The 11,058-nt window shown below is 51.3% G+C and overlaps 1 protein-coding gene across 1 annotated transcript; it reads right to left on the bottom strand.

Annotated features, from left to right (window-relative positions):
* Window positions 1-311: 311 nt before the first annotated feature.
* Window positions 312-2,768, bottom strand: LOC115600365 (integrin alpha-D-like; the record flags this gene model as incomplete). The annotated part of the gene is made up of 6 exons (XM_030468804.1): window positions 2,678-2,768; window positions 2,475-2,592; window positions 2,289-2,392; window positions 2,106-2,170; window positions 700-814; window positions 312-608 (listed from the first exon to the last, which is right to left on the bottom strand). Coding segments are annotated over exons 1-6 (736 nt in total), but the record flags the coding sequence as incomplete, so codon positions are not given.
* Between the last annotated feature and the right edge of the window lie 8,290 nt (window positions 2,769-11,058).

Genomic DNA, 11,058 nt, shown 5'->3' with positions numbered 1-11,058 from the left:
CCCAAAACCACCAAACCCAAGATGCCCCACCAAAAAATGCACACCAAACACCCCAAAAATGCCACCAAAGGCCCCAAAAATGCCACCAAACCCCCTCAAAATGCCACCAAACACCCTAAAAAAGCCACAAAATGCCCAAAAAAATGCCACCAAACCCCATTTAGATGCCACCAAACGCCCCCAAACCGCCCCCAGAGGCCCCAAAAATGCCACCAGAGGCCCCAAAAATGCCACCAGACCCCTTCCAGATGCCACCAAACCCTCTTGAGATGTCACCAAACGCCCCCAAACTGCCCCAAAATGCCACCAACCCCCTCCTGATGCCACCAAACCCCTCCCAGATGCCACCAAATGCCCCAAATATGCCACCAAACCCCTCTCAGATGCCACCAAACCTCTTGAGATGCCACCAAATGCCCTCAAGTGCCACCAACCCCCCTCAGATGCCACCAAGATGTCCCCCACAAAAGGCCCCACCTGGGTGTCCGTGTCCTTGAACATCAACATCACCTCCCGGATGAATTTCTTCATGGTTTTGAAGTCCTCTCTTTGGATGCTCCCGGAGCCATCAATGAGGAAAACGACGTCGGACGAGGCCTTGGGACACTCTGGGGACCCCCCCCAAAAAAATGGGGGTGACCACCATGTCCCCCCCCAAAAAAGTGTCCCCAAAACTCTTCCCCAGGGGTCTCTGGGTACCTGGGAGGAGCTGGGGGAGGCTCTGGAACTGCTGGAAGTTGACGTCGAGGAGGACGCAGAAACCCCGGAGTTGAACGTTGGACCCGCAAAATTTGGGGACCCGGGGACCACAGACCTGGGGTGGGGGGACATGGGGACACCCCCAAAAATCAACAGGGAGAAAATCGGGGGGAGACGTTTTGGGGTTTGGCCAAAAAGCTCAAATTTTGGGGCCTACAGTCTTAGTGTTAACCAAAAAACACGAATTTTGAGGTCTACATCTTTGGTTTTGCCCACAAAATAAAAATTTGGGGTTCTACATCTTTGGTTTTACCAAAAAAACCCCAAATTTAGGGGTCTAAGTTCTGGGTTTTACCCAAAAAAGTGAATTTTGAGGCCTACGTTCTTGGTTTTACCCACAAAATAAAAATTTGGGGCCTACATTCTTGGTTTTACTAAAAAAATGCACATTTTGGGGTCTACATTTTTGGTTCTAACCCAAAAAACTCCAATTTTGAGGCCTAATTTCTTGATTTTAGCCAAAAAACACAAATTTGGGGGGCTAAGTTCTGGGTTTTACCCAAAAAACATGAATTTTAGGGGTTAAATTCTTGGTTTTAGCCAAAAAACTAAACTTTCAAGGCCTAAGTTCTTGGTTTTGCCCAAAAAACATGAATTTTGAGGTCTAAGTTCTAGGTTTTACAAAAAAACCCCAAACTTGGGGTTCTAAGTCTTTGGTTTTACCAAATAAAACCCTAAATTTGGGGGTGTAAGTTCTTGGTTTTAGCCAAAACCCACAAATTTTAGGAGCTAAGTTCTGGGTTTTACCCAAAAAACGTGAATTTTGAGACCTATGTTCTTGGTTTTAGCCACAAAATAAAAATTTGGGGCCTACATTCTTGGGTTTAGCCAAAACACTCAAAATTTGAGGTCTAAGTTCTTGGTTTTAGCAAAAAAACGCAAATTTGGGGTCTACATTTTTGGTTTTAGCCAAAAAACTCCAATTTTGAGGCCTAATTTCTTGGTTTTAACCAAAAACCACAGATTTTGGGGGCTAAGTTCTGGGTTTTACAAAAAAAAAAGTTGATTTTAGGGGTTAAGTTCTTGCTTTCACCCAAAAAACTCAAATTTTGAGGCCTAATTTCTTGGTTTCACCCAAAAAACCCCCAATTTTGGGCCCCACCTCTTTTTTTCACCCAACCCCCCCAAATTTTGTGTTCTACCTCGTTTTTTCACCTAAAAACCCCAAATTTTGGAGTTCTACCCCTTTTTTTTCACAAAAAACCCCAATTTTGGGCTGCACCTCGTTTTTTCACCAAAAAACCTCAATTTTGGGCCCCACCTCTTCGGCCTCACCCAAAACCCACAGTTTTGGGGTCCCACCTCTTTTTTTCCCCCAAACCCCCCAAATTTAGGGTCCCACTCACCACCACCCCCTCCTCGCTGGCGTCCAACGCCAACCCCAAGGATGCGTTGACGGCGCCCGGAGGCCCTGGAAGAAAAACCGGGTTAAATCCCCCACTCTTGGGGGTTTTTTGGGGTCCAGTTGACCATTTTTGGGGTCCAGTTGACCTTTTTTTGGGTCCAGTTGCCCATTTTTGGCCACTCACCCACAACGGGGACCTCCTGGCACGTCCCCGAGCCGGGGTGGCACCTGTAGAGCCTCCCAAGGCCGGAGGCCTCAACGTGACTCAACGGCGCCGACACCAAAACCCTGAGGGGGGGAGTTGGGTGGAGGGGTGGGGGAGGGGGTCCCAAGGGTGGGGGTCCCTTCGGGGGTCCCCACCCCACCCTACCAAGCGCCATCTTGGGTCTTCAAAGAGGCCACTTGGGTCCCAAAAGCCCCTTGGGGGTCCCCCCGGAAAATCTTCGCTGTGGCCAAGTCCAAGACGGCGCCGTCCGATTGGGCCGGAACTGTGGGGGGGCGGGAAATTGAGGGGGATAAAAACCCCAAAATCAGCGGATTTTACCTCAGAAAAAGCCCCAAAAATGGACCTACCTAAAGCCAGGAGCCAGAAAAGGACCCGGAGCTCCATGGCCCTCCCGGGAACTGAGGAGAAATTGGGGTAAAAAAAGGAGAAGTTGGGACAGGCCGAGGCGGTGCCATCGGCCCCTCCCCCACTCCCTCCTCGGGCTTCCTTGACAGGAAGGAGAAGCCACAACCACCCCTCCCCCACCCCCCCTAACGGGAGAGGAAATGGTGAAAAAAACCCCAAAAAGCTGCATTTGGCCCCCAAAATCTAAAATCCAACCCAAAAGGCCAAAGTTTGCTGAAAAACTCCAAAATTCGACCCTAAAACTCCGAAATTCACCCCAAAAAAGGCTCCTTCGACCCCCAAAATCTCCATTCACCCCCCCAAAAAGCTCCATTTGCCAAAAAAATCCGAAATTCACCCCAAAATTCTTCATTTGCCCAAAACCTCCTGAATACAACCCTAAAATCTCCGTTCACACCAAAACCTCTTAAATTCCCCCCCAAAATTTCAATTTGCCCCCAAAATTTCTCAATTCAACCAAAAAACTCCAAAATTGACCCCCAAAATTCCTCAACTCACCCCAAAAATCTCCATTTGCCCCAAAATCTCCAAAATTCACCCCAAAAATCTCCATCCAAGGATTTGGGGACATTTTGGGGGGGGGGAGGGTTGGGGTCCCAGTCCCTCCCAATCCCCTCCCAGTTCCCCCCAGTCCCCTCCCAGTTCCCCACAAGTCCCTCCCAGTTTCCCACAAGTCCCTCCCAGTCCGTCCCAGTTCCTCTCAGATCCCTCCCAATCCCCTCCCAGTTCCCCACAAATCCCTCCCAGTTCCTAACCAGTCCTTCCCAGTCCCTCCCAGTAACCACAAACACAAAGTTCTAAAAAACCCCAACTTGGGTCATGTATCAAACTGGGAGCACTGGGAGGGCACTGGGAGGGCACTGGAGGCCTTACTGGTTTGACTGGTTTGGTACTAGTGTGGTACTGGTGTGACTGGGAGGTCACTGGGTTGTTACTGGTTTGTACTGGTGTAACTGGGAAGGTCCCTGGGAGGTCACTGGTGCCCTCCCAGTGCCCAGGACCCCAAACTGGGAGCCCAAAAGTGGTGTGACTGGCCTGTACTGGGAGCACTGGGAGGTCACTGGTGTGTTACTGGTGTGACTGGGATGCTACTGGTCTGTACTGGTGTGACTGGGAGGTCACTGGTGTGGTACTGGAGTGACTGGGTTGTTACTGGTTTGCACTGGTGTAACTGGGAGGCCACTGAGAGGTCCCTGGTGCCCTCCCAGTGCCCAGGACCCCCAACTGGGAGCCTGAAGTGGCGTGACTGGTCTGTACTGGTGTTACTGGGACGTTACTGGTGTGGCTGGGATGTTACTGATCTGGACTGGGCTGTTACTGGTCTGGACTGCTGTAACTGGGAGGTCCCTGGTGCCCTCCCTGGTGCCCAAGACCCCAAACCGGAGGCACAGAACTGGTGTGATTGGGATGCTACTGGTCTGTACTGGTGTAACTGGGAGCTCACTGGTGCCCTCCCAGTGCCCAAGGCCCCAAACTGGGGAGAGGGAATTGGTGGAACTGGTGTGGCCAGGCTGTTCCTGCTCCCTACTGGTCTGTACTGGTGTAACTGGGAGCTCACTGGTGCCCTCCTGTTGCCCGTAACCAAAACACAAACCAACAGAGTCAGTTTATGCGGTGCTTTATTCAGGGCCCGGGAAGCCTGAGGACTAGCGTCTAAAGTCAGGGTTCCGAAGACCCTCATTTTTGGTTCAGCTTTTATACTTTTTTCATTACAGGCCACGTACAGAGTTACATAAATTTTAGTCACAAACTGTCACATAGATCATGCAGATAACAATAGACAAACAGTCACATAGATCTTACAAATAACAATAGATAGTCATCTCTTAAACTGTAAATCCACGGTTTACCATTTCAGCTGTCATTACCACCTGGCCCACCACCTGGATACAATATTTTATCTTGATCTTTGGTATATGGCATCAGTTTGCTTAACTATTCTCCTTTTGATTAATGTTTTTGCTGATGGGGTCAACACACTCCTTATTCTCCTTTGATCATTGTTCTTGTAAGGGTTAGCTCATTCTTAACTAGTTACTTATTTCCAGAGTTTTAGTCTACCCGAGCCCCTTCTAACTCTTAATTTGTCCATTTTAAAATTTTACAACCAATATTATTTTATATCTACTATAAACTGTAACACCATCACCCAGAGCTGGTTCCATTTCTCCAGGAACCCATAACATTACTGACAGTGTAGGGTTAAATGGGGATGGTGCAGCATGCACAAACCTTTGCCTCACAGGCTTAGGGCATGGCATGTGATAAGGATCTGCAGTCTCATCATTGGTAGAGATCACATCTCGTACAGCCAATGCTTTCAGATACCTGAGAGCTTTTCCAAGCGTGGGTGCTTTGACCTGTGGGCAGTCTGTTTCCTCTTGATAGGGATATTTCCTGTGTGTATGAAATGTGTATCCTATGGGTATCTCCTAAGTGTGGGAAAAAACACTGTACCATGTACAACACTGTTGAAGACCATATCACAACTACAGTTCTTAAGCACCTCTCACCAAGAATGAACACAGAGCAACAAAAGTTACGGCATGATTGATTTAATTTCAAACCCTGTGAAATTTAAAGGAAAATAGTTTGATTTCCACTCAGCTGAGCCATCTGGCTCCTGTCTTTGGATTAATTGTTACCTTTTGCGTTTTGAATTGTTCCTCTGATAACCTGGCCATTCGTGGCCTAGAAATGCCAATTCTTCCTTTGTATGGAGGTGTTGGGGACTGGTCAGATTCCAATATGGTCCCTCAGGAGTCCAATACTGGGACCAGTCCTGTTCAATACATTAAACAGTGACACAGAGAGTGGGATCAAGTGCACTCTCAGGGAACTTGAAAGTGACACTATGCTGAGTGAGTCAAGTGACACATTAGAGAGACCGGATGTCAAGCAGAGCAGATGGTTTGAGTTAGTGGACAATCAAGGACTCTAAGTAAGGTACAGCAGGATTGGTTTAATTTCTAACCCTGTGAAATTTCCAAAGAGAATTGTTTGATTCCCACTCAGCGGAGCCATCTGGGTATCCTCCAGCTGAAGTCAAAATTCAAACTATTCATATGAATGAGTTGAAATTTGAACCAGGCTCAAGCTAATTAGCTTAAGCCCCACGTTGGGCACCAATAAATTTGTCAGGGTTTAACACAGGGCTGGCAATTAACTGAATGACAGATGCTCTGTATTAATACCCCTCTCCACCCTGATAAAGAAAGGAGAGATTTAGGGAGAGACTTATGGGTTGGAAACTAAACTACTCAGCTTTGATGAAACAGTAATGATAAAAAGGAAAAAATTACTAAATATATACAAATATACAGAAAAATGGTACCATGTTCCTACCCCCTCACTCCCAATAACTCTCACGTCACCACCAAGGCTGCAGTGCGGCCCTGGGAAAGTCCAGGCTTGACTTCTGGAATCTGCAGCAGTGTGGAGCTGGAGGCAGGAACACACAGATTCAGGCTGGTATGGATCAGGACCACAGGTCATGGCTTCTCATCGGGCCTGGGTCTCAGCTGTAAAGGGAACAGCTGAGAAACTGCACCCAGCCCATCACAAAGCCTTGGTGGTGCTGTCGAGAGCCCAGGCCTGGAACTGTCTGGGACAATGTCACAGAATCATAGAATCATGAAAGGGGTTGAGTTGGAAGAGTTCCAGATCATCTTGTTCCAATCCCCTGCACTCACGGGTGGGGACACTTCCCACCCAACTGAAGACAACCCTGTCCCTGTCCCCATGGAACTCACTGGAAATCCAGACATAGAGAGACAAAAGCCATCTCACATTCCTGCCATTTTCCCAAGCCATGCTCTCTTTGCTCAAATGTGACTTTTTCTAAAATTTTATGTGTTCCACTTAATAACTGATATTATCCTGGTGCAGGGTGCTCCAGGGCTGCAGATCCACATCTGCCCCTCCGTGCTCCTCCATGGGCTGCAGGGGACAGCTGCCCTCTCCCCACAGCCTGCAGGGGAACTGCTGTTCTGGCCCTTCCTTCAGTCACTGACCTTGGGGTCTTGTGGAGGGCTGGCAGCAGGCTTCCACCTCCTTCTCCATGGACATCTCGGGCATTTTCTGCCAGACATTCCATGGTAACCCAGGGCAGCTGCTGACTCCTGAGGGAGGTGCTCTCCCAGATATGGGCACCCCAGGTTTCCACAACCGTTTTGTGTCCCTATGGTCACCGCAGAGACCCCCATGACAATGGTGGTGGCTGTGGAGACTCCCAGGCCTGGAACTGGCTGGGACTGTGTCACAGAACAATGGAATCATGGAATGGGCTGGGTTGGAAGGGTTCAAGATCATCTAGTTCCAACCCAACCTATTCCATGATTCCACTCAACCTTGCCCCTGTCCCCATGGAACTCCCTTCTTAAACCCATCCACAGCATCAGCCCCAGTCGAAGCTGGTGGACAGAGAGATGAGTAACAGCCAGCTGTGTGCTCAGGTGCTCAAGAAGGCCACCAACATCCTGGTTTATATCAGGAATGGCAGGGCCAGGAGTAGTACGGAAGTGATCGTGCCCATGGATCAAGACAGGCAACAGTGTTGGCACAAGTTCTGGACACTGAGGCACTGTCACATCCTTTCAGGAGGACTTTTGGGTTACTGATAGAACTGTGACCCTCATCATCTTGTGAACTTCCCACCCACCACATCACCCACCTCTTCAATCCAGACATCCCCAGTCTGGCTACAACAGGACAATGGTAGAGCATGGCAAAGGGCTTGCTAAAGGCCAGGTGCACTCCAGGCCTTTCTGTCCCCTGCCCACTCTGCTTCAGCAATCCCCTCTTTGTCCTTCACCTGCCTGCAGCAGGATGGACCCCATCACTGTCCCAGGGACTGAGGTCACAGAATCATGGAATCCTAGAATGTTAGGGGTTGGAAGGGACCTCTAGAGATCATCCAGTCCAACCCCTCTGCCAAAGCAGGATCACCCAGGGCAGGACACACAGGAACACACCCAGGGATGTGTTGTAAATCTCTAGAAAAGGAGACTCCACAGCCTCTCTGGGCAGCCTGTTCAAGTGTTCCCACAGCCTCACAGACAAGAAGTTTTGCCTCATCTTGAGGTGGAATTTCCTATGTTCCAGCTCAAACCCACTGTTCCACTGAAAAGAGATTGGCCCCTTCCTTTTGACACCCACCCCTCAGATATTTATAGACATTAATAACATCCCCTCCTCAGCCTTGATTTCTCAAAGCTAAAAAGCTCCAACTCTGAACTTTGACCACCTCAGTTACCATGGAGAGTGCCCCGAGTTATCCCAAGATGGGGTTTGGAGGCCCCAAGCCCATGGCCAGTCTGAAGAAGTTGATGATGGGTCAATGCTCAGTGCTGTGGAGACTGTGAGCAGTAGAGCAGTATCCTGGGAGTGCCTGAAAGGTGGGTTTGGGAATGGTGGAACTTTTCTTCACAGTGAGAAACAGCTTGGGCAAGAAAGAATGGCCCAAAGGGAAGCTGGGGATGCCTGGAGCGGAGAGCAGAAGAAAGAAATGTCACTGCAAGGGCCATGCTGGGGAACACCACATCCCCCAGAAGGAGCCTGGATCAGCCCAAGGCTCTGTGTGCCAAGGCAGAGGCAGGGAGGACACAGAGATGTCAGGAGAGGAAGGGGACAGCAAGGTGGGGCAGGCGGGTGAAGGAGCAGAGCCTGCAGGGCAAGAGGCACAGGGGATGGGACAGCCCAGGACAGACTGTGCTGGAGAGGAGAGAGGGAAAAGCTGTGGAAAAGCTGGAGGCACACTTGGCAGAGCCAAGCTCTCCATGCCTTTGCTGATGGCTCTTGTCTCTGTCCCTGATGGCCATGGGGAGACAAGTGGAGCTTCCAGCAGCACTGGGGCTCAGGGCCTCCTTGTCCATGTGCAGGAGGCTGGGAGGTGCCGTGCCATAGTCCTGCCCTTGGCATTGCCCATCTCCACATGCCAGTGCTGCCAGGAGAGCCCTGAGGGCTGAGGCAGGGACAGGATCTCCCTCCCTTGCCAGGGGCTGGGGCTCAGGGCTGGCACCTTTGGGGAATGGGCTCAGGGCTGGGCCCTTTGCAGTCCTGACACACAGCCAGGCTTCCTCAGCACCAGAGCCACCTGCACCTTCCTTTTCCCCACCTGCCATCACTGCCTCCTGCTTCCTGCTCCCCCCACACCCTGCAGGGGACGCTGCTTTCTCAGGGCTGTCCCTCAGGGGGACCCAGGCACATGCCAAGAAACTTTGGAAACTTTGGACTCTGCCTTGGACTTTCTTGGGGAGAAAGAAGCTTCTGCTGCTTCCTCTCCTTGCCTCTTGAGCAATTGTCATGGGCTCAGCATCAACCCCCCAGAGGGCTCATTACAGCTGTGAGCTGGGCTCCTGGGATGGAGGGAGCTGCTGGCAAGTAGGCAGTGCTGCAGAGAGAGAGCTCTGGGCAGGAGCAGCTCCTCTGCAGAGCGCAGCAGGGCTGAGGGCACTGCCAGGGTATCTGGGGGAGATGAGCAAGGCAGAGAGAGCTTCAAGGGGGTGAAGATGGAGGGGATGAGTGGAGGCTCAGTGGAGGAGAACCTTCCCAGCTTCTGACATGGTGAGTGTCTGGTGCAGGGCAGTGAAGCTGGTGCAGTTCCTGGAGGCATCTCCTAAAGCTGCAGAGCCAGAGCTGCTGGGAGCTGTAAGGGGGGAAGGGGCTGGAGGTGGAAGGGGAATTGTGAAGAGGAGTGAGGGGGTGTGTGCAGGCAGGGGTGCCCAGGGCTGTCCTTCAGAGCAGGGTCCTGCAGCCCAGGGGCTGTGTGCTGGGGCAGGGACTCTGCTGCCTGCCTGCCTGCCAGGGGCAGCTCTCAGCCTGCCCAGGGAGCTCCCTGGTGCTGGCAGAAGCTGTGGCTGGCAGGAGACAGGGAGCACAGGGCAGGCTCCTGGTGCTGGTGAGAGAGGGATGAATTGCTCAGGGCTGCTCACAGCTCCAGCTGATGCCCAGAAGATTTCTGAGGGGACTTTTCAGGAGTCCCTTCAGGGCAGGGCTTTCCTGCTCCTGGCTGGCCTCTCCTCAGGCTCTGCTTCCACTTGTCTCTCCAGGACATGGAAAGCTCTTTCTGCACTCTGCAGAAGGCACAGAGACCCCTGTTCTCCCCAGCCCTTGTCTGAGCTGCTCCTGAGCCCCTGCACAGCCAGAGATGCCCCTGGACAGGTCCTGCTGCTGCCAGGAGGGGTCTGCAGGGTAGAGCTGAGCGCTCAGGGGGTGGGATGGGGGCTGTGAGCACTGACAGAGAGGAGAGCTGGGGACAGAGAAAGAGCTGCAGGCAGCAGAGATGGGCAGGGATGGAGAGGGAACTGCTGCCTGGAAGATGATGGCAGAGGGGATTCCTGCACCTCCCAGCCATCCCCTGCAGAACTGCTGCCCTCCCTAGAGCTAAACCCTGCTCTCTGTCACACAGCACAGTCCCCCAGCCCTTCAAATCATAGGCAATGAATTCTGAGCATCCTTCCAGCAGCCCCCCCTGCACCAGAGAGGAGAAATGCTGGAGTCTCTGCCTGTGTCTCCCTGTCCCGACTCTCTTGGCAGCAGAACTTTGGCAGGTTCCCCTCTTGCCCCTGCTGCTGCTGCTGGCCTTGTTTTTCCCTTTCTTTTTGCTGGGCTGGGGGGTGAGGATTTGGGTTCAGCTCAGACACTGATGCTGCAGGTCCTGTCCTGCTGCTGTATCCATGAAGGAAAAGCATCCAGACTTACGTAGATTTGGTGCTGTAGGGACTACAGGATATGGGGTTAGGGGTCAGCCCACCCTCCCATCAGGATACCCCATCTTTAGGGTCTTTGCCTCTTTGTGCAGCTGAGAGCAGGACTGATGGACAGAGCAGCTGTCCTCACTCTGCACTAAGGGACAGTCCCTTTGTCTCTCAGCACCCTGACAGTTTTAGTTGCAGAGAAGAAATACCAGGGGCTTTGGCATTATAATATTCCTCATGTGTTTTTGAGAAACTGGACCAGACCAAACCATGCTGAATCTGCTCTGCTCTGCTCTGCAGGCTGGTGCTGCACTGGGCTGACAATGCTGGAAATCTCTCGGATTTTAACACTGGATTCAATGTCAGATCAACATTTCCTTTTTTATTAATTCCTGTAGGGCAGGACTGACTTCCACTAAGCCCAGAGTGCATACCCTGCTTTGAGTTACACCATCAGCCAGCACCAACTATAGCTCGTGAATGGCACCTGCAAAAACTCTTCCTGTACGTAGTGAGGTGGTTTGGGGATTTCTGTGAATTTCTAAAATAATTTGCTCAGAAAAATCTGACCTGACTTACTTATGTCTTTTCTTTCTCTGGCAGTGCACCATCCCCAGAGGCAGCAG

This window comes from Calypte anna, unplaced genomic scaffold, assembly GCF_003957555.1.
Source record: "Calypte anna isolate BGI_N300 unplaced genomic scaffold, bCalAnn1_v1.p scaffold_83_arrow_ctg1, whole genome shotgun sequence".
NCBI classification, from domain to species: domain Eukaryota; kingdom Metazoa; phylum Chordata; class Aves; order Apodiformes; family Trochilidae; genus Calypte; species Calypte anna.
Note: the sequence above shows the minus strand (reverse complement) of the source record. Positions and strands in the feature narration are given on the sequence as shown.